Source organism: Nycticebus coucang, chromosome 12 (genome assembly GCF_027406575.1).
Source record: "Nycticebus coucang isolate mNycCou1 chromosome 12, mNycCou1.pri, whole genome shotgun sequence".
Lineage (NCBI taxonomy): Eukaryota > Metazoa > Chordata > Mammalia > Primates > Lorisidae > Nycticebus > Nycticebus coucang.
In genome coordinates, this window is record NC_069791.1 from 72,737,732 (window position 1) to 72,762,731 (window position 25,000).

The following is a 25,000-nucleotide window of genomic DNA, read 5'->3' on the forward strand; positions in this document are numbered from 1 at the left end:
ATGCTTATGCTTGTCTAAGGAAGTCTAGTTTTTGGAAGGCTGTCATTATTGGCATTTGATAAGACAAAAATGTCAGTGGCTTTTAGGATGCCAGAAATGGGGTGGGGGTGGGGGGGTGACAAGACTATTTCAACATAAATGATTTAACATGCAGGAATATGTCCATAATGTCTTTTTCTACAGTTTTTAGCTTTTCTACTTTGTTTCACTTGACATTATTTCAGTAGTATTTTCTTCTGTTGTTAGTTTTTTTAGCGACTAATCCTGTGGATGTGTCATAATTTTTTTATTTACATTTAGGCTGTTTTCCAAATTTACATTTATAAATAATATTGATATGAAGGCAGAGGGTTATTTGTGATGATTTTTTGAATATAATATAGTTGGAAAGCAGTAGACGTTTATTCAGTAAGCTTCTCTTTTAGGATGGGGTTATATTCCTGCAAACCAACTGCAAGTCATGGAGCACCTGGAATATTTGTGGCTAAAGCTTTATTTATTTATTTTTTTCCGAAACAGAGTCTCACTCTCTTGCCTTGGGTAGGGTGTGGTGGTGTCATAGTTCATAGCAACCTCAAACTCTTGGGCTTGAGCAATCCTCTTGCCTCCTACTCCCAAGTAGCTGGGACTACAGGTGCCTGCCACAGTGCCCAGCTAGTTTTTCTATTTTTAGTAGAGATGGGGTCTTGCTCTTGCTCAGACTGGCCTCAAACTCCTGAGCTCAAGTAATCTACCTGCCTCAGCTTCCTGGAGAGCTAGGATTACAGGTGCAAGCCACTGCACCTGGCCCTATGGCTAAAGCTTTAAATACAATATATGTACTTAAGACACAGACTCAAAAGTGGAATTGCTGGAAAAATAGATAATAAATTTTAAGGCTCTCACTTGCAGTGAGTATTATCTCTCAGAAATTTTGAAAAAGGCTGGGTGTGGTGGCTCATGCCTGTGATCCCAGTGTATAGGAGATGGAAGTAGGCGGATCACTTGAGCCCAGGAGTTGGAGGTTGGAGTGAACTATGATGATGTATGCCACTGTACTCTAGTCTGGGCTATAGAGTAAGACCCTATCTCAACCAAGAAAAAAAGTTTGGAAAAACTTGTTTGTGTAGGCATTACATACATACGGTTTAAAATCTGAAAGGCAGGCGGCACCTGTAGCTCATTGGTTAGGGCACTGGCCACAAACACTGAAGCTGGCAGTTCAAACTGGCCTGGGCCAGCTAAAACAACAATGAAAACTACAACAAAAAAAAAATAGCTGGGGCTCGGCACCTGTAGTTCAATCGGCTAAGGCACCAGCCACATACCACCAGAATTGGTAAGTTCGAATCCAGCCTGGGCCTGCCAAACAATGGCAACTATAACCAAAAAACAGCTGGGCGTTTTGGCGGGTACCTGTAGTCCCAGCTACTTGAGAGGCTGAAGCAAGAGAATTGCTTAAGCCCAGGAGTTAGAGGCTGCTGTGAGCTGTGATGTCATGGCACTGTAGCCAGGGCCACAACTTGAGGCTCTTTCTCAAAAAAGAAAAAAAAAGCTGGGCGTTGTGATGGGCGCCTGTAGTCCCAGCCACTTGGGAGGCTGAGGCAAGAGAATCGCTTAAGCCCAGGAGTTGGAGGTTGCTGTGAGCTGTGATGCAACAGCACTCTACCCAGGGTGAGAGCTTGAGACTGTCTCAAAAAAATAAATAAAATATGAAAGTCATCTATTGCCCTTTCTGCCATAGGAAGGCAGACGACTGAAGCAGAGGGAAGTTACTTGGGGCCAGGCCCAACTCTCTTCTTTCTTATGGTTGGAATGGTTGCCTTTTTTCTTTTACTAATGGAAACTTTCAAACTATTTTGAGTTGCACATGAACTTTATGGCTCTGTTGGATATATAGGTGTCAGTAAAATAACTATATGTAAATACGTGTATATAATCAAGTAAATAAATAAAATATACACTGTCTAGGCCTAGACAGCCTGGATTTGAAGCCATGTTCAGAAGTATGGTGCTGACCAATTTAATGGTAATCAGTTGGGTATGTGTTGATTTTTTTTTTTTCTTTCATCATTTGATGATCCTATAGAAAGAGTATAAATTTTATTTTTGGAACTAGATTCCATGCTAGAGTGCCATGGCAGCAGTCTCTAGCTCACAGAAACCTCAAACTCCTGAGTTTATTAAACTATCTTCCTGCCTTAGCCTCTGAAGTAGCTGGGACTAGAGGGGCCCGCCACAATGCCTGGCTATTTTTGTTGTTGTTTAGCAGGCTTGTTGTTTAGCGCCCTGCTCACTGAGCTACGGGTGCCACCCTATGGAGTCGTTTTAGGCTAAAGAGGATCATAATCTAATTTTTGGTCTGGAGAGATGGTCAGGCAGCAATGTGGAAATTATGTAGGAGGGTACTGAGGCAATCCACTAAGGGAAGACGGTTTCTTCAAGATTGCAGGGGTTTTAAGAGATGAGTATCTGGACATGAACAGCAAGAGCAGGTTTGAGAGGTAGAAGTGGATGGCTGGAGATGGAATGAGAAAGAGGAAGGAAAAGACTAATGTGATTGTGGTCATTTTAGGAATGACCTAAGTGGAGTTTTGAAGTGGAGACAAATTAAGTTGGCTGCAGGTTAGTGTGAAAAGCACTTAGGAAGTAGTTGGTGTTATCTATTAATTCATTAAGTAAACAAATATTTAGGACCCACTGGTATATGAGCTGGAGAGTGTAATATCCCCTACCCTCATGGAGCTGACATGTTAGTGGCAGTCATTGGGTCTGTTAATGACAGTTGAAACCATGCATAACAAGGTCACCTGGGGGAAATGTAGAGTTGAGGTCTGAATGCGAAACCCTGGGGAATGGTTGGCACTCATGTGGTGACTGGAATGAGGAAGAAAAAACCTCATGCTGACAAAGGAGGAGAGTGTTAGATTCTTTTGTGAATTAGGATTTAAGGTGAAGGCAAAGAATGTTGGATTTGGGAAGTAGGAAGATAAGTTGATGATGTTTTAGAGTGATTACAGTGGAAGGGAGGAGTCAAAGAAAGATTGAAGAAATGGCAACTCAGAATTATTTCTAGAACTTTGATTTTGAAGGAAACGGAAATTATAGGCTCAAAAGGGATTGTTTATTTTAAACCTGAAGGTGAACTGTATACCAACAGGAAAGAGTAGGAGAATATAGGAAGGAGAATGACCAATAAGAATTACAGAGGAGAAGATCATTTTTGGCATTAAGAGGCAGTGTTAGGTATAATTATTTGTGGGGGGAAAAACCCTTAAAATTGTCTTCACATACTCCTCTGTGAAGAGGTAGGAGTAAACCTAGGATTGTTAGGCATTTTATAGTGACTCTTCTCTATAGTCCTCTTCTTCCCTCCCCCTAGATCTTGGGTATAAGAGTAGAAGGCCTACATGGTTGGGTTGATTGAGTATTTGAGTGTGTAGGGGATGGTGTGGCGGAAGAACAAGCACAAGAAAGTTGATACTAGTGCAGAAAGAATTGAATTGATGGGTCTTGATAAACCTTGGAAGGAAGGAATAAAGCCTGAGGGAAATAGACTGAGGGAAAAATAGCATAGGGTTCAAGAGTGAGTCTCGTAGGCAGGAGTGGGAACTCGGACTATTGGAGGTTACAGGAGTTTGATTTCTTTTTTTATTTTATTTTATTTTTTTTTTTCAGTTTTTTTTTTGGCCAGGACTGGGCTTGAACCCACCACCTTCGGGCTGGTGCCCTACTTCGTTGAGCCACAGGTGCCACCCTACAGGAGTTTGATTTTAAAAGTGAATGATTCCGAATAAGGTCAGGGGTGTGTTTGGGGGCAAGTTGTCAGAATTGATGAGTTCATTAAACTAATGTTTGTAATTAATTTTTGAGAATAGCCTCGGTAATGGAAGTGGAACCAGGGGTCTAGACACAGGTAAACAATTACATACAAAGTGAACATGACATTGATTCCAGAAGAAATTGTAGAAGTAATGAAAAGACCTGAATGGCTCAGCACCTGTGGCTCAAGTGTGTAAGGTGCCAGCCACATACACCTGAGCTTGGCGGGTTCGAATCCAGCCCAGGCCTGCCAAACAACAATGATGGCTGCAACCAAAAAATAGCCGGGCGTTGTGGCAGGCACCTGTAATTCTAGCTACTTAGGAGGTGGAGGCAGGAGAATCACTTGAGCCCAGGAATTGGAGATTGCTATGAGCTGTGGTGTCATGAGGCACTCTACCCAGGGTGACAGCTTGAGGTCTCAAAAAAAATAGATAAATAAACTGTAGTATAGTACAGCAATTTTTTTATAGTTTTATTGAGTTAGAATTTACATATCATACAATGCACCCATTTAAAGGGTACAATTTAATCGTTTTCAGTATGTTCAGGCTTGTATAATCATAACACAAGTTTTAGAACATTTTCGTCAACCCAAGCAGAAACCCTGCTACCTTCAAAAGAAACCAGACTCAACTAGCCACTAATCTGCTTTCTGTTTCTATAGAGTTGCTTTTTCTGGACATTTCACATAACTAGAATCTTGAAATCTTTGGTCCATTGCGACTGGCTTCATTGATTTATCAAAGTGTTTCCAAGATCATCATTCAAGTAGTATTTATCAATATGTCATTTCTTTTCATACCTGAATAATATTCCATTGTATGGGTAGCTCTATGTTTTGTTTATCCATTCATCATTTGATAGACATTTGAATTGTTTCTACTTTTTGGATGTTACAGTTAATGGTGCTGTGAACATTCATGTATAAGATTTTATATGGGCATATATTTTCATTTCTCATGTATATACCTCAGAGTAGAACTGCTAAGTCATATGCAAACTCAGCATTTTGAAGAACGGTGCTACAATTCTTTAACTTAGAGAAATAGATGTGTGTGGTTCCCATGGAGTTAGTAGTGGTCTGAATCTTAAAGGGGCAGAGCTGCCTGGGAGACTATTTTATAAAAAGCTTCCCCTCCTTTCTGGAAGGCATGTGGGGTTTAGAGCCAGTAAATTTGGGTTCTGTTCTTTGGCTCTAAGCCTTAATTTTCTTCTTTTTTTTTTTTTCTAATTTTTCTTATCTTTAAATAATACTTAATCATAAATGATTATCTGTAGGGTGAGAAGAGGAATTATAATTTTGTTGATACATTTCTGATTAAAGAGTTTATTAGAAAAATATAGATTAAACTAGGTGAGCACTGTGGCGGATGCCTCTAGTCCCAGCTACTCAGGAGGCTGAGGCAAGGGGATCACTTGATACCAAGAGTTTGAGTTTGCTATGAGCTATGACATCAGGGTACTCTGTCAAGGGCAACAGCATGAAACTCTGAAGAAAGAAAAATATAGATTTGATGAATACTTTACGTGACAGAGAAAAACAAGAGTTACTATTTAAGAATGAAACACTGGAAAGTGTCCCATTAAATTCAAACAAAACAAAAATGTTCATAACTATTACTGACATCCTTCTTGTTCATGTAGTAAGATGGGATACAGGTATAAGAGGTACCATTACAGGAAAAGACAGGTGATATTTGGAAACCATAAGATAACGTTTGTATGTACTAACTGGAAAAATACTAGAGTTGTTAGTTTGCTGAAATGGGGTGAACTTCGCAGTAGACCCTTGAACAACATAGGGGTTAGGGCACAGTAATAAATTCGTGTATAGCTTTGACTCTCCGCAAACTTATCTACTAATAGCCTACTATTGATTAGAAGCTTTACTGATAAACAGTTGATGAACATGTATTTTGTATGTTACATGTATAAACTTGAGAAAAAATTCTATTAAAGTCATACAAAGGCCGGGCATCCTGGCTCATACCTGTAATCCTAGCACTCTGGGAGGTTGAGACCAGCCTGAGCAAGAGTGAGACCCTGTCTCTACTAAAAATAGAAATACTAGCCAGGTGTTGTGGTAGGTGCCTGTAACTCCAGCTACTCAGGAGGCTAAAGCAAGAGGATTGCTTGAGCCCAAGAGTTTGAGATTGCTGTGAGCTAAGATGCTGCAGTACTCTACTCAGGGCAGAGTGAGACAGTCTTAAAGAATATAAATAAATAAAGTAAAAATTAAAAAAAAAAAAAAGCAAAGTGCTGAGATGCACCTGGCCCATAAACTTGTTTATATAAAACTACAGGCTTTGGGCATTTTCAGAAAACATGGTTTTCACAGTTGGCTTTCAACATTAATTGTAGGTATGAGTAACGGTGAATTGTGGAGAGGCTTTGTTTAAATAGGTACTACTGGTTCCTGCTACGAGTTCAACCTAATAAACCTGGACTGCTTGCTTCCCAGCCGGTTTTCAGACCCTTCTAGAAATACGCTGTGAATGTAGAAGTAGAGTGTGTGTGTGTGTGTGTGTGTGTGTGTGGTTTTAGTTATTTGAGACAGAGTCTCACTTTGTTGCCCTGGGGCTGAGTGCTGTGGTGTCATAGTTCACAGCAACCTCAAACTCAGGGCTCAGGAGATCCTCAGCCTCCTGAGTAGCTGGGACTACAGGCGCCCGCCACATCACCTGGCTAGTTCTTCTATTTTTAGTAGAGAGGAGGTCTGTCTTTGCTGGAATATAGAAGTAATTTTTGATAGCTTGTCTGGAATTATATGGTGTTCATATATCATCTAACTAGTCTCCATATTGGAGATTGTTCAGGTTGTTACAAGCTTTAGCTATTACAAATAAGGCAGCGAATCAGTTCCTAGAAATGGGATTGCAGGTTCCTCTGGTTTTTGAACATTTGTAATAAGTCCTTCTCAAATTGCCCTCCTAAAAGGAGTAATGAATCTACACATTCTAGCAGTGGATAAGAATGCCTGTTTATTCACACTATTACCTTCATAGTAAGTCATCGAGTGAGATTGGGCATTTTTGAACTGTCCTTTTTTTTTTGTAGAGACAGAGTCTCACTCCATTGCCCTTGGTAGAGTGCTGTAGCGTCACACAGCTTACAGCAACCTCCAACTTCCAGGCTTAGGCAATTCTCTTGCCTCAGCCTCCGGAGTAGCTGGGACTACAGGCACCCGCCACAAGGCCCGGCTTATTTTTGTTGTTGGAGGTTGGCGGGGGCCAGGTTTGAACCCTCCACCCTTGTATATATGGGGCCTGCGCCCTAACCCACTAAACCACAGGCACTGCCCTGAACTGTCCATTTTTCTGTTAATGGTTAATCTTAGAAATTCCTAGGAGAATTTTATATATTAAAGAAATCAGCCCTCTCTTTGTGGTGTTGTAGTATTTTCATCATCAGAGAGTCTTGGAATAGGGGAAAGAGCACATGATTTGAAACCGAAGTGTAGGGTAGCACCTGTGGCTCAATGGAGTAGGGCGCCGGCACCATATGCTGGAGGTGGAGGGTTCAAACCCAGCCCTGGCCAAAAACTGCAAAAAAAAAAAAAAAGAAGAAGAAGAAAAAAAACTGAAACCAAAGTGTTTGACCTTGTTTGCCACCTCTGCTTTGTGTTTGGTGTGACTTTGGGGAAAAGTCATTTTATTTCTCTGAGTCATGCCTGTGAGTATAAAACCCACCTTGTATGTGGTAGTTGTGAAAAGAAGGTAAGACATGGTGGCTATCAGCAGGTGGCTGTCATCTAGGTTCTCACTCAGGTCTTTTACCTCAGACCTTGAGTTTGACTGAATATGCTATGAATGCTTTCTGGCTCTTGTAGGATGTTCCTCTTCCTGGAAAGTGTCCCTTTTGTGCAATTTTTGTCCATAGTGATTGCTGCTGAAAAAACTGAGCTAAAGTTGTTACTTTCTAATTGAAGTTTCCTCTAAACTTTCCAGGCAGTTTTGCTACCTTAAGAATACCTCTGTGAGGGTGGTGCCTGTGGCTCAAGGAGTAGGGCGCCGGTCCCATATGCCGGAGGTGGTGGGTTCAAACCTAGCCCCGACCAAAAAAAAAAAAAAAAGGAATACCTTTGTGATGGCTGCGCCTGTGGCTCAAAAGAGTAGGGCACTGGCCCCATATACCAGAGGTGGAGGGTTCAAACCCAGCCCTGGCCAAAAACTGCAAAAAAAAAAAAAAAAGAATACCTCTGTGAGTGATACTCTGATAAGAGTAAATTGTGTAAACCCCTTGTAAACTGAGTATCTTGAGCATATCTCACTCATTTGCTTTCAGCACAGTGTGGGACATTGTGACATACACACTAGATATCCATGAATGTTTGGTGAACTTTTTGACAAGTAATAGGTTTTTTTTTTTTTTTTTTGTAGAGACAGAGTCTCACTGTACCGCCCTCGGGTAGAGTGCCGTGGCGTCACACAGCTCACAGCAACCTCCAACTCTTGGACTTACGCGATTCTCTTGCCTCAGCCTCCCAAGCAGCTGGGACTACAGGCGCCCGCCACAACGCCCAGCTATTTTTTTGTTGTTGTTGTTGCAGTTTGGCCGGGGCTGGGTTTGAACCCGCCACCCTTGGCATATGGGGCCGGTGCCCTACTCACTGAGCCACAGGTGCTGCCCGACAAGTAATAGGTTTTAAGTATATTTTCCCTTGTCATCAAATCTTTTAGAAAATGTTAATCACGTTTCCTAGAATGAATTTGTGTTGGGGGTCCCCAGGAATACCCTTCAGATTCATTGATTTGCTAGGACTCAGCATATAGTTGTATTCATAGTTATGATTTACTGCAGTGAAATTATGCAAGGCTAAATCAAAGTAAAAGGAAAAGGCACATGGAAAGAGAAGCAGGAAACCAGGCAGAAACTTTCCAAGTGTCTTTTCAGGGAAGTCAAACAGGATGTACTCAATTTCCCCAACAAGTTGTTATAGCATGTGAGAAATGTTGTCTACCGGGGAAGCCAGTTAGAGACTCAGTGGCCAAGATTTTTATTGGGGTGGTCATGTAGGCACTCTGAGCTTATTAGCACATGCCAACATACCAGATTCTTCTCAGATAGAAAACATATAGCATAAACTACATTGTTTGCAGAGTTTAAGGATAGTGAGCCATTGTTATCTGGGAATGGTGGGAACCCTCCCGGTATCCAAATTCTCAGATGCCAGCAAGGGGCTAGCCTTGCAAGCAGGCATTTCTAAAGATAGCCTGTTATGTTACCACTTTTCTGCACAGAATTCAAGTTTAAAGCATTTTAGTCAGATATGCAAGATACAACGAAAGATTATTTTCAAAATTTTGAGCTTGGCTCGGCGCCCGTAGCACAGTGGTTATGGCGCCAGCCACATATACCCGGGCTGGCAGGTTTGAACCCGGCCTGGGCCTGCTAAACAACAACGACAGCTGCAGCCATAACAAAAAAAGAATAGTCAGGCATTGTGGTAGGCACCTACAGTCCCAGCTTTGGGAGGCTGAGGCAAGAGAATTGCTTAAGCCCAAGAGTTAAAGGTTGCTGTGAGCTGTGATGCCACAGCACTCTACTGAGGGCGACAAAGTGACACTGTCTCAAAAAAATGTTTTTAACTTATTATTTAATAGACATAGGTTGTCTTTAGAATACACAATTAATTATAAATAAGCAGAACAATGTCCCATCCATTTCCAGTCATTTATTCCACTACACATGATATATAGATACTGGGTCCATTACATGGACTTGTATGTATGTACAACTCTTTGCACCTTGTCTTACGTCTTTTGTTTGTTTGTTTGTTTGTTTTGAGACAGAGTCTTACTTTATTGCCCTGGGTAGAGTGTGGTGGCATCATAGCTCACAGCAAGGTCAAACTGCTGTGCTCAAGCATTCCTCTTGCCTCAGCCTTCTGAGTAGCTGGGACTACACGTGCTCACCACAATGCCTGTCTGTTTTTAGAGACGGGGTCTGGCTCTTGCTTTAGCTGGTCTTGAACTCTTGAGCTCAAGCAATCTGCCCATCTCAGCCTCCCAAAGTGCTGGGATTATAGGCATGAACCACCACGCTTGGCCATGTCTTTTATTTTTAGTGTAGAGTGTTCATATATAGCAGTCATTGCATTTACCTTTTCATGGCCTCTTGGCTGTTTTAGGGTAAGAATTTAAGAATCCTGGGAGAAAAAATAAAAAAAAGTATAATTAAGTTGAATATGTTAGCTTAAAAAAAAAAAAAGACTATTTTTAGATCAGTTTTTGGCTTACAGCAGAGTTTAGTGGAGTTCTCATATACCCACTCCCTCCGCACAAAGCACAGCCTCCCTATCAGCACCCCCCCCCAGAGTGTTACATTTGTTACAGATAGTGAACCCATTTTGTCATTATCATCCAATAAACTTATGTCATTATCACCCCAAATCTACGGTTAACTGTAAGATTCACTCCTGTGGATTTTGACATGTATAACATACGTCTCCACCATTATAGAATTATACAAAATAGTTTCACTGCCCTAAAAATCCTCTGTGCTCTGCCTTTTCATCTATCCTAGCTTATTTTTTGGATGTGAACTTATGTTCTTTCTTTGTAGAGATTTTCAGTTTTATTAACTGAAGCATACTGTATGTGTCCACCACCATTTTGTAACTTTTTTTTTTTGTAGAGACAGAGTTTCACTTTATGGCCCTCGGTAGAGTGCCATGGCATCACACAGCTCACAGCAACCTCCAACTCCTGGGCTTAAGCGATTCTCTTGCCTCAGCCTCCCAAGAAGCCGGGACTACAGGCGCCCGCCACAACGCCCAGCTATTTTTTGGTTGCAGTTCAGCCGGGGCCGGGTTTAAACCCGTCACCCTCGGTATATGGGGCTGGCGCCTTACCGACTGAGCCAGAGGTGCCTCCCCATTTTGTAACTTTTACACAAGATTCTACAAGATGAAAATAGATTTTATTTGTTTTGGGTTTAGAGACAGGGTCTCTGTTGCCAGAGCATGAGGGTAGTAGCATCATCATAACTTACTGCAACCTCAGACTTCTGGGATCAGTCTGTCCTCCCACTTCAGCCTCCTACGTAGCTGGGACTATGCCCAGTTTCTATTTTTTATAGAGACAGGTCTCACTGTGTTGCCCAGGTGGTCTTGAACTCCTAACCTCAAGCAGTCCTCCTGACTTGGCCTCCCAAAGTGCTAGGATTACAGACATGAGCCAGCGTGCCCAGCCTAGAAACACATTTTATTTTTTTATTTTTTTATTTTTTTTGTAGAGACAGAGTCTCACTGTACCGCCCTCGGGTAGAGTGCCGTGGCGTCACACGGCTCACAGCAACCTCCAACTCTTGGGCTTACGCGATTCTCTTGCCTCAGCCTCCCGAGCAGCTGGGACTACAGGCGCCCGCCACAACACCCGGCTATTTTTTTTTTTTTTTTGTTGCAGTTTGGCCGTGGCTGGGCCTGAACCCGCCACCCTCGGCATATGGGGCCGGCGCCCTACTCACTGAGCCACAGGCGCCGCCCGAAACACATTTTATTTTTATTTATTTATTTATTGCAGTTTTTGGCCGAGGCCAGGTTTGAACCTGCCACCTGCAGTATCTGGGGCTGGTGCCCTACTCCTTGAGCCACAGGCGCTGCCCTAGAAACACATTTTAAATAAAGTAATATTAATTCAAGGCTTATCTCTGATTACCAGATTGTCTTCAATATTTCTATTATTTAAGAAGTTTAAAAATTTAAAGTTGCATTCATTACAATTTAAGGTTCTTAGAGTTAAGTGAAGGAAATTGTGAATGACCAGGTACTCCAAGACTGAAGGTCAAAAAGTCATCTAAGGAGCTTTCCAAGAATCTGAAGTTGCTAATCTGAGGTAGAAAAGGTTTCTCTCCTTATCAACTCTTAGGGGAAAACAGTTGACAGTAATTAATATCTCATTCCTTAGCAGCTGGGATTTGGGGAGTTCTACTTTTTAAATTATTGGTGAGAATAATACCTTTAAGTCACCAATAGAAATTTGAACTTGAGCTTGGAGGAGTTGAGAAGGGAGAAATGTTAATTTTGTTTTAAACAAAACATACAATTCTGAAGAACACAAACTTACACTTTCTATATTTTCCAACAGCTCTGACAGTGAGTTTTGGGGACCATATTTACAGGTGTTACATTGACTGTTGAAAAGTGTTACCTTTCTTCCTAAATGATACATGTCCTCTCTTCCCACAATGAATCATCATGCTGTCTTGTTGAAGTGGTTTTAGACACTCTTGGGAATCATTCTTTATCCTTTTTCAAAAGTCTCTTTTGACTTTTAAAATTAGTATGATTGGGATCTCTTTTTTTGTGTGTGTGTGTGGTTTTTGGCTGGGGCAGGGTTTGAATTGCCACCTCCAGTATATGGGGCCGGCACCCTACTCTTTGAGCCATAGGCGCCACCTTGGGATCTCTTATGTTAGTATAAAAATAACAGATTCTGGGAGGCGCCGTGGCTCAAAGGAGTAGGGCGCTGGCCCCGTGTGCCAGAGGTGGTGGGCTCAAACCCCAGCCCCAGCCAAAAACTGCAAAAAAAAAAAAAAAAAAACAAAAACGCAGATTCTCACACAAGTCATTTTGATCTAAAGGATTTTTAAAATTCTGAGGTCAGTTTTTTTGTTTGTTTGTTTTTTAAGAGACAGAGTCTCACTTTACCGCCCTCAGTAGAGTGCCATGACATCACACAGCTCACAGCAACCTCCAGCTCTTGGGCTTAGGCGATTCTCTTGCTCAGCCTCCAGAGTAGCTGGGACTACAGGCACCTGCCACAATGCCCGCCTATTTTTTTGTTGCGGTTTGGCCAGGACCGGGTTTGAACCCGCCACCCTCCGTATATGGGGCCGGCACCCTACTCACTGAGCCACAGGTGCCACCCTGATGTCAGTTTTAAGAGAAACTTTTCCTTTGTTTTGAGCAGACTTTTTAAAGCTGAAGTCTTTCCCTCTAACTTAGTTTTTTACTGTCATAGACCATCTGGGTATGTTCCCAGTGTGGTTAAGTTAGTGTATCTAAGGTGATTTTGGCCTTCATAATCTCCATGTTCTAATTTTTCTGAGGCAAGTAGACAAACTTTAGATAAGCACAAATTGCTGCCTCTCATCTTTGCAGCCAAACTTCACTTGCAGCCAGAGAATTAACAGTATAGTGTTCTTGTAAAGTAATTTGAACTTTAAATAGTTCCTGGCTCTTGAAATAAGGACAGCATGATTTAGGGGAAAGGCCAGAACTTGATCTCAGTGGCCTTTGGCCTGCTAGCCTGTCCTCGTGGCAGAGACAGTTACTGGGTTGCACTGTGGGGTGGCTGGTCTTCGCTGTCTGCACATTCATTGAAGAGCTGGCAGAGTGTGGCAGGAGCGCCCAAGGCCTCAGTGTGTTTCAAAGCCAGTCAGGGAGTTGTTTTGGGGTTTTTGTTTTTTTTCCCCCCAGGCCATATGCCAAGGCTTATGGATTTAAGAAAGCTTAAGGAAGATTCCGTTTAGAATAGAGAAGAGGATGAAATAGAGAAGAGACACTTGATATAGGAAGATAAACTAGGAGATTTTTTTTTTTTTTTTTGTAGAGACAGGTCTCACTTTATGGCCCTCGGTAGAGTGCCGTGGCCTCACACAGCTCACAGCAACCTCCAACTCCTGGGCTTAAGCGATTCTCCTGCCTCAGCCTCCCGAGTAGCTGGGACTACAGGCGCCCTCCACAGCGCCCGGCTAACTAGGAGATTATTTTGCAAGAAATGTAGATACCTCTTTGCTGAAAACTAAAATGAAGGAAAATTGTTCAAGCTATTCTCAAAAGTAATTGCTCTCATTTCTGTAGCTCTGTCTGTACCAGGAACAGTTCATTCTTCTGATACAGCTGCATAATAACCTTGTAAAAGAGGCAGACAAGGCCGGGTGTGGTAGCTCATGCCTGTAATCCTAGTGCTCTGGGGAGTCGGAGGCGGGTAGATTGCTTGAGTTTAAGAGTTTAAGACCAGCCTGAGCAAAAGCAAGACCTTGTCTCTACTAAAAACAGAAAAAACTAGCCAGGCATGGTGGCACATACCTGTAGTCCCAGCTACTTGGGAGGCTGAGATTGCTGTGAGCTATGATGACACCTTGGCACTCTACCCAGGGTGATGGGAGTGAGACACTGAGACTCTGTCTTAAAAGGGGGGTGGGGAGGGAATGTCCCTGTTTTGCAGATAAAACTAAAGCCTAGGCCGGGCGTGGTGGCTCACGCCTGTAATCCTAGCATTCTGGGGGCTGAGCCGGGTGGTTTGCCTGAGCTCATGAGTTAGAGACCTGCCAGAGCCAGGGCGAGACCTTGTTTCTTTTCTTTTCTTTTTTTTCTTTTTTGTGGTTTTTGGCCAGGGCTGGGTTTGAACCTGCCACCTCCGGCATATGGGACCGGCGCCCTATTCCTTGAGCCACAGGCGCTGCCCAGATACCTTGTTTCTTTTTTTTTTTTTTGTAGAGACAGAGTCTCACTTTATGGCCCTCGGTAGAGTGCCGTGGCCTCACACAGCTCACAGTAACCTCCAACTCCTGGGCTTAAGCGATTCTCCTGCCTCAGCCTCCCGAGTAGCTGGGACTACAGGCACCCGCCACAACGCCCGGCTATTTTTTGGTTGCAGTTAAGCCGGGGCCGGGTTTGAACCCGCCACCCTCGGTATATGGGGCCGGCGCCTTACCGACTGAGCCACAGGCGCTGCCCGAGACCTTGTTTCTTTTTTTTTTTTTTTCTGTAGAGACAGAGTTTCACTTTATTTCCCTCGGTAGAGTGCTGTGGCATCATACAGCTCACAGCAACCTCCAACTCCTGGGCTTAGGTGATTCTCCTGCCTCAGCCTCCCGAGTAGCTGGGACTACAGGCGCCTGCCACAATGCCCAGCTATTTTTTTGTTGCAGTTTGGCCGGGGCTGGGTTTGAACCTGCCACCCTCGGTATATGGGGCTGACGCCCTGCTCACTGAGCCACAGGCGCCGCCCGAGACCTTGTTTCTTAAATAAAAATGGCCAGGCCTTGTGGCAGGTGCTTATAAGTCCCAGCTACTTGGGAGGCTGAGGTAAGAGAATCACTTAAGCCCAGGAGTTTGATGTTGCTGTGAGCTGTGACGCCACAGCAGTCTACCGAGGGTGACAAACTGAGACTCTATCTCAAAAAAAAAAAAAAAAAAGGAAACCAAGGCCCAGAGAAATGAAGTGGCTTGCCCCCGTGGTCATTTAGCAGATAGTGGGACTGGGAAAGCCCCAGATATGGGTTATGTGTATATACATTACAGCTCAACAGGAATCATCTCAGGGGTGAGAAGTAGTGAGTATGTAAAGAATTGAAGGTGAGATGAGATCAGGAGAAGTGATGTTTGCACAAAGGGGTGGCAGATGCTTGTGGAACAAAAAGCATCTCTTGGTTTCCTTGGGCTCTGAATTTAAGTGGTACCAAAGCACTGTTCTTTCTCATGCTTCTGTTTCATTTAGGCCAAGTCTGGTAGAACCACTGTTGTTTTCTAGCATCATAATGGAGAATCAGTAATGTATAGTGAAAAATTAACTCTTTAAAAAACTAAGCCAAGTGTGGGATTGTTTTTGCCTGTGATCCCAGCTACTCGGAAGAATAGTTTGATGCCAGGGGTTCAAGACCAGCTTGGGCAACATAGTTGAGACGCCATCTCTAAAAAAGGGGGAGGGTAGGAAGACAAACTAATCTGTTTAGGAAATATTTGGGTATATATACCATTTGCTGATCAATTCATTAAAAAATGAAATATTTGTAATAAACTAATAAGTATAATTTGGTTTGTGTTCGAATTTAATTATCTCTGCGAGGATGCTATTTAGAATAGTGACTATAACTAGTTTCATTAAACGTCCCCTTATTTACAGAAATGGAATATATACTGAATGTAAATTATCCAAACATAGGGGGAAAAAGTCTTTGCTGCCCCCCAAATAGTATATCTTTTTGAATTGTTAACCTCCCCATACTTCATGTTGGACACTGAGGTTGATCTGTACAAGGAACATTGAGTACCCAAAGGAGAGAGAGTTTATAATTTAATGGGGCATGGGAAGAGGAAAGTAGGAGAAGATTCATAGAGGAAGACTGAGAATTAATTTGATTTTTTTTTTTTTTTTTTTCTTTTTTTGAGACAAGAGTCTCAGTTTGTTGCCCTGGGTAGAGTGCCGTGACACTTACAGCAACTCCAACTCTTGGGCTTAAGCGATTCTCTTGCCTCTGCCTCGTAGCTGGGACTACAAGCACTTGCCACAATGCCTGGCTATTTTTTGGTTGTAGTTGTCATTGTTGTTTGGCAGGCCCGGGCTAGATTCGAACCTGCCAGCTCTGGTGTATGTGGCTGGCGCCCTAGCCTCTGAGCTACAGGTGCCGAGCCTAATTTGATTCTTAATAGTTTTATGAGTGTTTATGAGGCAGGAACACTGGAGAATATTATAAGCAGGACCAGAAGAATAAACAAGTGGACAGAATTATGAAGTTTCTTGTAATTATCTCGTCACAACCAAAGCACATATGTGAGAGGGTAAGGGTTGGGAAGTATATGGCCTTCTCTAAGATTTATAAAATCAGTAATGGTTCAGGATTCTTGGTCATTAATGTTGTAAATTAGTTGTTGGCTTAATATACAAAAGTTTAGAAGTGGCCAGGCACGGTGGCTCAATCCTATAATCCTAGCACTGGCAGGCCGAGGCGGGTGGATTGCCTGAGCAAGAGCAAGACCCTGTCTCTATTAAAAATAGAAAAACTAGCTAGGCATTGTGGTGAGTACCTGTAGTCTCAGTTACTTGGGAGGCTGAGGCAAGAGGATTGCTTGAGCCCAAGAGTTTGAAGTTGCTGTGAGCTGTGACACCAGGACACTCTACCCAGGGCAACTGAGTGAGACTATCTCATAAAAGAATGTGGCCAGAATAGGAATAAACCTGAGAGCTCTTATAATCTTATTTCATGTGATTGTCGTATACTTAATGGAATAGTAAATGGCTTTGATGTGACAGAAATCAAACAAATTAAATGCAGTGTCAAGTGTTAGTGACTGGATTCTTTATTACCAGCAGTTCAGTTGTCAAAAATAGAGAACATTGCTTTGATGTTTGTTGCTTTAGCTTCCTCAGTGATTAGTCTTTGGGGTGATAAAGACAAAAACTTTAGAAATTCACGTACTGAAAGAAGCATTAATTCCTGTTGCCTTCCTCAGCTCAGAAGTGCTATGCTTGGCTCTTCTTTTTGTATTGCTAAAACAGTTACAAAGTGCCACAAATAACTCGTTCCCCAGGTTGCTAAAATACCACAGTGCTCAGGCTCAATCCCATGCCCCTAATTTTGATTTCATTTCTGGGGTTTATAATTCACATGGACTTAGAATATAAGCAGAAAATGTCAAAAGTAAATTTGAAGTTGTCTCAGTGTATTCTCACCCAGAAGGGATGGTAGGGACTGAGTATAGTAGACTGGGTAGGATGAGGAGGAATCTGTCATTCATTTTATTTTACCAAAAAGTTGCTGAGATATGTAAGTCTTTTATACTTAAGTCCCTAGAATTGATATGTAATTTATACCAGAGTGAAGTGTTGCTGACATTTTATAGTTAAGATCAAAACTTAAGACCTAGTACACAGCTATGATTTAACAATAAAAAATAAATAAATAAATTGTCATTAACAAAGGAAAAAAAAAACTTAAGACCTAGACTTGACAATTCTTTTCATGGAATGGCATGTGATAACCCTGTGTTCTCTTCTAGGGAGGAAGCTGGGGTTCAGATGCCATTGATCTGGCTGTATCTCTCCATTTCCTTTCTTACACCCAGACAGCACAACTTCTATTAATCCCTTTAATCAGCTGATAGATTTGTTGTTTTAGTGACTTGACAGTTTTTTATTCTTTCCTCCTAATAGGTGACAGAGCTGAATGAGCCACTGTCCAATGAAGAACGAAACCTTCTCTCAGTGGCGTACAAGAATGTAGTTGGGGCACGCCGTTCTTCCTGGAGGGTCATTAGTAGCATTGAGCAGAAGACCTCTGCAGATGGCAATGAGAAGAAGATAGAGATGGTTCGTGCTTACCGTGAGAAAATAGAGAAGGAGTTGGAAGCGGTATGTCAGGATGTGCTGAGCCTACTGGATAACTACCTGATCAAGAATTGCAGCGAGACCCAGTATGAGAGTAAAGTGTTTTACCTGAAGATGAAAGGGGACTATTACCGCTACCTGGCTGAAGTAGCCACTGGAGAGAAACGGGCAACTGTCGTGGAATCCTCTGAGAAGGCCTATAGTGAAGCCCATGAGATCAGCAAGGAGCACATGCAGCCCACTCATCCCATTAGGTTAGGCCTGGCTCTTAACTACTCCGTTTTCTACTATGAGATCCAGAATGCCCCCGAGCAAGCCTGCCATTTGGCCAAGACCGCCTTCGATGATGCCATTGCTGAGCTCGACACTCTCAATGAGGACTCCTACAAGGACTCTACTCTCATCATGCAGCTCCTCCGCGACAACCTAACGCTCTGGACAAGTGATCAGCAAGACGACGATGGTGGAGAAGGCAACAATTAAGGCCCCCAGGTGGACTGGCAGCGCACGCTGATGCTACTACTGCAGTCTTTATTTTTTTCCCATGAGTTGGGGGTCGGGTGGGGGAGGGAAAGGGAGGGATGACCTTCCCAGGGAGAAACCCACGACCTGTCCTGTCTTTGATCGCCTCTTTGACATTTTTGCCAAAATACCACTAGTGGAAAGTCAGGCTAGCTGTGCTGGAATTGGAATAGCAGCCTCACACTGGCGTATGGACTGTTCTGTAGATTAATGCAAGTGGAGCTGTCTGTCTCTAATTTAACTTATTGCTAGATAATAGGGTTTTAAGATGAAAAGAAAACTTAAATGGAATGGCCCTCATTCAGTAAGTTCTGTGGTTCCAGTAAGGATTTTTATTATGTACATATGCTCTTGTCTTAAGTTTTGAGTAATTTCTATCTCACCTGTTCTAGCTGTGCATTTTTTTCAGGGTGTACTACCAGATGTGGAATAGTTTAAATCCCAAACTGACAGACTTAGAACGTAAGGTTATTCTTATGGTTTAGGCCTTGCCGGTTTTCTAAAATCTCTGATTAGTTGACAGTATTAACACTAAATTGCAGTTTACAGTATTTCTACATTACAGCCATATGTAATATCAAGCCATTGATTATGTATTTTTCTTTGCTAGTTATTTTGGCTTTACATCCTTATTCAGCCTTATCCACGTTGGTTTAGCTGTTTATCTGTCTCCTAGGCTAAAAGACTTACCTAAGGAGAATCAAAGCTACTTTAGGTTTTGGTTAATAGGTGCTTGGCAGGTGGCTGTGGGATTTTTGTCCTTCTTAACTTTAAATCCACCACGAAAATAATTAACCATTTTAATAGAAATGCTAAACTCCACAAAAATAGAGAAAATTCAGGTCTGTATGTCATTTATCGTGTTGGTATTTTCAGAGAATATCCTGCTTTTGAAGCTGCCGCAGCTCCTTCCTCAGGGATCACACTGCCGTTCACTCTTCACTTGGGTCTTTCCCACTGTACCTTGTGCTGGTGACGTGCAGTTGGGTTGAGAAGCCGCTGGATTGTAGAAGCTGGGTGGTCGTTGTGAGAAGGTCTGTGGTACAGTATGTGGAAGTTCAGGTGCTAGAAGCTTACTGGTAGAAAAACCCAAAAGGAAGAGCTGTATTCATAAACATTCTGTCAAATTTCAGGAGCCTTGTAAGTATCTTGGTTTTTCCTCCCTGAAAATACTACTTCCCCAAGTAACTGTTACAGGAAGATTAACTAAAACCATTACCAAGTAATACTTGGTTCCTATTTGACCAAAACTTTTTCTTTCTCTATTTTTTTTGTTTTTAATGAAAGCACAGAAACTGGAGATTTGCTTCTCTCTTGTGCAGTCAGTGCAGATTTTGGAATTGACAGAAATGACATTGCTATTTCCACACATTTGATTTTAGTTATTCTTAGGGGTACTTCATTTTCCTTTTGGATAAGTCCATGTATATGTATACATGACCTGCTGCATGTGTGTTTACTTTCTTTCTTTTTTTAAAATAAAATCAGTAAAAGTGAGAAATTCCGAGGTGGGTAATGATCCCAGACTTATTTTGTTTTTTTGTTTTATTTAGGCAAGGAGAGGTGTGAGTAATAATGGAGGAAAACTGACAGATGGCTTTTGCTAATACCAAAATTGCGCTTACAATTATGAACTGATTATGTGCAACAGGATACAGGTGACAGTGAAGATAGAAGACTGATGGTGACCATAGAATCAATATACTCTGTAACATTGCACAGTTGACCCAGCATGACTTTCCTTAGAAGGCCCCCCTCCTTAACGCTAGAGCGAAAGTCCTCATTAACTGAAGCCTACCAGAAGAAATAACTGAAGAAAGCTTCGCTGCTTTTGTGCCATTACAGGAGCCTAAAGTCATTGCCATGGATGGGAAACAATTTGGGGGGTGGGGGTGGGTAGGTGGGGCTTTCTCTAACTTATCTTCATGTCCAGTGAGCAGTGTTGTGTCCTTCCTTGTAGCATTTGGAAATGATTTACTGGAATTACAAAACCTATTTTTCCTTTAAATTTCAGCTTTGGCTCTGGCTGCTTTTTAGAATAATGCAAGATAAAATCAGACCTGAGGGCTCAAAGTAAGGGGGGAATGGGAGACTTGATACTTAAGCAGCTTGAATGGTTTCTTTTCTTTCTTTATTTTTAAAGAAATGCACTTGCCTATGATACTGTCTCTCCAGTGAAATGATTACGCCTCCATTACTCCATGGATACAATATTGTGCATGCTAGTGTTGTATTTCTATACAGTAGCTTGAAATTTATTAACTTATACTGTAGGTGTTATGTATTCCTATGACAAAAAAAATTAAGTCTTCAAATTTTTTTAAGTTTTTTTTTTTTTTTAATTTAATTTTCCCTTTTGGGGGTAAAGTTTGCTCTACCAAATAGTGATTGTAACAAATTGATTTGTTATGGATGTTGCTATAGTGACATGCAGTTATATATTTTGTTTTTAAAAGGGGGGGAGCAAAAGAAACACCAGTGTTAGCTTAATCTTAATGTCTGGTGTTTGTCATGGTGAAATTATAACTATTACAGTGTAGGAGAACAACGAGTATGTTCTCTGAATGAGCCTTTGTGCTTTTTGTCATGTTATGCAGTGAACTATTTTTAAGGTCTAATCAGTGATTATTTTTCCAACTCCGTGTTTCTCTAAGGAATTATTTCACACACGGACCATTCTTAGCAGTTTTCCTCAGTGATGGAATATCATGAATGTGAGTCATTATGTAGCTGTCGTACATTGAGCAAATAAACTTACAGATCTGATATCAGTGCTCCTTAGCTTTATTTTATGAGTACAACTTTTCCTTTGCATTTGAAGGTTTAATTGGATATTTTCCCCCTATCCACTACCCAAGGAATGAGAATTGGGTTTGGGGAAGGGGCGAGATAATATATACTGGAAAGCACTTATATCTGGGAATGAGACCTTCGTTCGGTAACTTAAAAAATCATTTCACCTTTTGAGCTTCAATTTCTCTCTTACAAAATGAGCCTTCTCAGCTGGATCTCTGAGCACCTTTCTGTGGTACAACTGGTGAGAAACAGACCTGAATTTGGCCACTCTTGGTCGTTGGGCAAGTAACAAAAACTTCTGAGCCTGGGTGGGGGTGAGTGTAGGTTTAAATGAAAACTGGATCATGTGCCTGGGTCAGTACCTGTCAATTAGGTGCCCAGTATTCTTGGAGATTTCACTGATCTTAGAGGAAATGGTTCATTGCACTTAAAAATATTCAAAGTTAGGCTGGGCACCTGTAGCACAGTGGTTACAGTACCAGCCACATACACCGAGGGTGGCAGGTTTGAACCTGGCCTGGGCCAGCTGATCAACTGCAACAAAAAAGTAGCCAGGCGTTGTGGTGGGCGCCTGTAGTCCCGGCTACTTGGGAGGCTGAGGCAAGAGAATCGCTGAAGCCTAGGAGTTTGAGTTTGCTGTGAGCTGTGACACCACAGCACTCTACCTAGGGTGACATAAACTCTCTCTCAAAAAAAAAATCAAAAATAAGTGGTCTTGAATTTTTTGTAGGCCTCCAAAGTGGACCAGTAGCTTCAGGTGGAGTGGTCTGAGCTCTCCGCCTGCTGTTGGTGGAGGCAGCTGTGGCAGAACATGCCCCCGAGGGAATCACAGCCCTGGGTGTGTGGGGGTGTTCAGTCACAACCTGCTAGTGAGGGTTGACTATAATAGGAATGCCAGGGTAAAAGCTCTCCCATGCCTGCTTCAGAAAAAGGGCAGGGGTATTGGTTCACACAGTCCAGGAAGAAAGCGTAGTTTTCTGAGAAACTTTAATTTGCATTTTGGGAATGATAGTACTGTGCAAATAGGCTTTCACCATATACTGAATGGATTCACCTGTGTTAGCTCATTTGTCCCTGAGAGTGCCACAGCAAGTGTGGCTGTGGGACTAGAAGTGACTGATAAGCCTGTGGTCCCACAAGTCACTGGTAATCCAAATCTTCAGCCCTCCTGACTTGCTTTGCACAGCAGCCACCACAGCTCTTAGTGTGGCAATAACTGAGGGTGGGGAAATGATCAGAACAGTCAAGCTTTTTCAAATGAGGTCACCGAGGGAGAAAGAAGGGCAAGCCGAGGCTCGGTACCCATAACTCAGCGGTTAAGGCACCAGAACCCAGCCCAGGCCTGCTGAACAGTGACAACTACAACAAAAAAATAGCTGGATGTTGTGACCGGTGCCTGTAGTCCCAGCTACTTGGGAGGCTGAGGCAAGAGAATCGCTTAAGGGTGGCACCTGTGGCTCAGTCGGTGGGGCGTCGGCCCCATATACCGAGGGTGGTGGGTTCAAACCCGGCCCCGGCCAAACTGCAACAAAAAAATAGCTGGGCGTTGTGGCGGGCGCCCGTAGTCCCAGCTGCTTGGGAGGCTGAGGCAAGAGAATCGCTTAAGCCCAGGAGTTGGAGGTTGCTGTGAGCTGTGTGATGCCACGGCACTCTACCGAGGGCCATAAAGTGAGACTCTGTCTCTACAAAAAAAAAGAGAATTGCTTAAGCCCAAGAGTTTGAGGTTGCTGTGAGCTGTGGCATCACAGTACTCTACTGAGGGTGACATAGTGAGACTCCGTCTCAAAAAGAAGAAAAATATCAGAACAGAATGACCCTAAAGAGTTGAGGCTGAATGGCAGAAGGTTTAGAAAGTTTTCATACCACACGAATTAAAATAGTGCTGTTGGCTTAAGCTCCAGAGGGAAACGGGAGGGATTCTTCCTCGGTGCACTCTGATAATGTGAAACAAAGGTGATAGGAGGAGGAGGGCAGGGAATATTCCATTCTTGGCCTCCATGGAGTAGTTATTTATTGTAAGAACTTTGGGGGTGGAGTGAGAGGCCATAAAGGAGGTCATTCAGTGGCAGGAGACCTTCTAGTACCTCAAATACGGTGCTGTTAGTAGGAGGGCGGTTTCCTGCCCTCTATTTATGTGTGATTACCACATGCATTGGCCTTTGCACTGGTCAGCTGAACCTGCATGTTGACTCATGCTGGGTGATCTGAGTGACTAAGAATGGCAGCTGCCTCCTGGTGCACAGCTTTCAAAGCAAGCTGAGAGAAACAATCCTCTGAACACTAGATAACCACTGTTTTCTGTTAGGAGTTGACATTAAGCAGTCCCTAGCCTACTTAAAACATTAAAATGTGGTGTTCTGGCCTGCTAATAGCCTGCTGGCTTTTCCAATTTTGGTTTGGATAAATGTGGGTTAAATCTGAATGGCCACAATGGCCTGCCTCTCATTAACCATTGGTACTGTGATGAGTGAGGAGTCAGGGTGAGAATGGCTGGATCACACTGGCAAGATAAATGTCACGCCTGTTATCTTACCACTCTGGGAGGCTGAAGCAGGTGGATTGCTTGAGCTCACAGGTTTAAGACCAGCCTGAGCTACAGCAAGACCTCATTTATAAAAATAGCCAGGTGTTGAAGCGAGGACCTGTAGTCCCAACTACTCGAGAGGCTGAGACAAGAGAATCTCTTGAGTCCAAGAGTTTGAGGTTGCTGTGAGCTATGTGTTACAGCACTCTACTGGGGGTGACAAAGTGAGACTCTGTCTCAAAAAAAAAAAAAATCGACATGGCATTCCATTACCATAGCATTGGAGAGGAAAGTCCTTATTATGATTTGGAACTTTATAATGTTTTGTTTTTATTTCTTAAATCTTCTGTCTGTATATTACAAAATGCAAGAGTATAATCTAAAGCTTTTTTTTGTTTGTTTAAGACTTGGTCTGTCACCCTGGCTAGAATGCAGTGGTGTCTGTCATAGCTCACTGCAACCTCACACTCCTGGGCCCAAGCAGTCCTCCTGCCTCAGCCTCCCGAGTAGCTGGAATTATAGGCACCTGCCACACACCCAGCTAATTTTTCTATTTTTAGTAGAGATGTGATCTCCCTCTTGGCTCAGGCTGGTTTCAACCTCCTGGCCTCAAGTGATCCTCCCTCCTAGGCCTTCCAGAGTGCTACGATTACAGGTGTGAGCCACTCGTAATGAAAAAAGTGTAAGGAAGCAGAATGTGGCCCACAAAACTTAAAATATTTACTGTAGTTTGCTGACACTGGTTTATCAGTAACTCTCCCTACCATACCTGTGACCTAGCCACCTATTATTTGTCCTTCTTAGAAGTAACCATTGCTGCTTCCGTTCTTCCAAATCTGGCTGTTTGAGGTAAGATTTTTGCTGCTTTTGGGAACTGACATGACTTGAGTCTTGAAAGGTTTGCTTTGTGATTTTAGATATGGAAAACTGAAATTTGGTGGTCCCATATAACACATCTTGAATTAATATATTTAATCCCACTTAAAGGATAGCTAACAGATATTGGGGGACTTTACTCCCAACCTTTGATTTTTACAAGTTTCAAACACAAGAGTTGAAAAGAGCAGTACAGTGATAACCTATGTAACCCATTACTCAATACACCAGGTAAATTTCTCTGTTATGGAATCTTGAAAGTTAAGTTGCCGGGCGGCGCCTGTGGCTCAAAGGGATAGGGCGCCAGTCCCATATGCTGGAGGTTGTGGGTTCAAACACAGCCCCGGCCAAAAACCACAAAAAAAAGAAAAGTTGCCGCATGCCATTTTATTTTCTATGCTCATTGTATTTCTTCTAACAATAA

At 42.6% G+C, this 25,000-nt stretch overlaps 1 protein-coding gene across 1 annotated transcript in view; it reads left to right on the forward strand.

The window, feature by feature from the left end:
* YWHAG (tyrosine 3-monooxygenase/tryptophan 5-monooxygenase activation protein gamma) overlaps positions 1–21,146 on the forward strand; it is a 28,959-nt gene extending 7,813 nt beyond the window's left edge. The window contains exon 2 of the mRNA XM_053557510.1: positions 17,685–21,146. Coding sequence (XP_053413485.1) covers positions 17,685–18,341 — 657 coding nt within the window. The 3' untranslated portion in view covers positions 18,342–21,146. The remainder of the gene's footprint in view (positions 1–17,684) is intronic.
* The last annotated feature ends 3,854 nt before the right edge of the window (positions 21,147–25,000 follow it).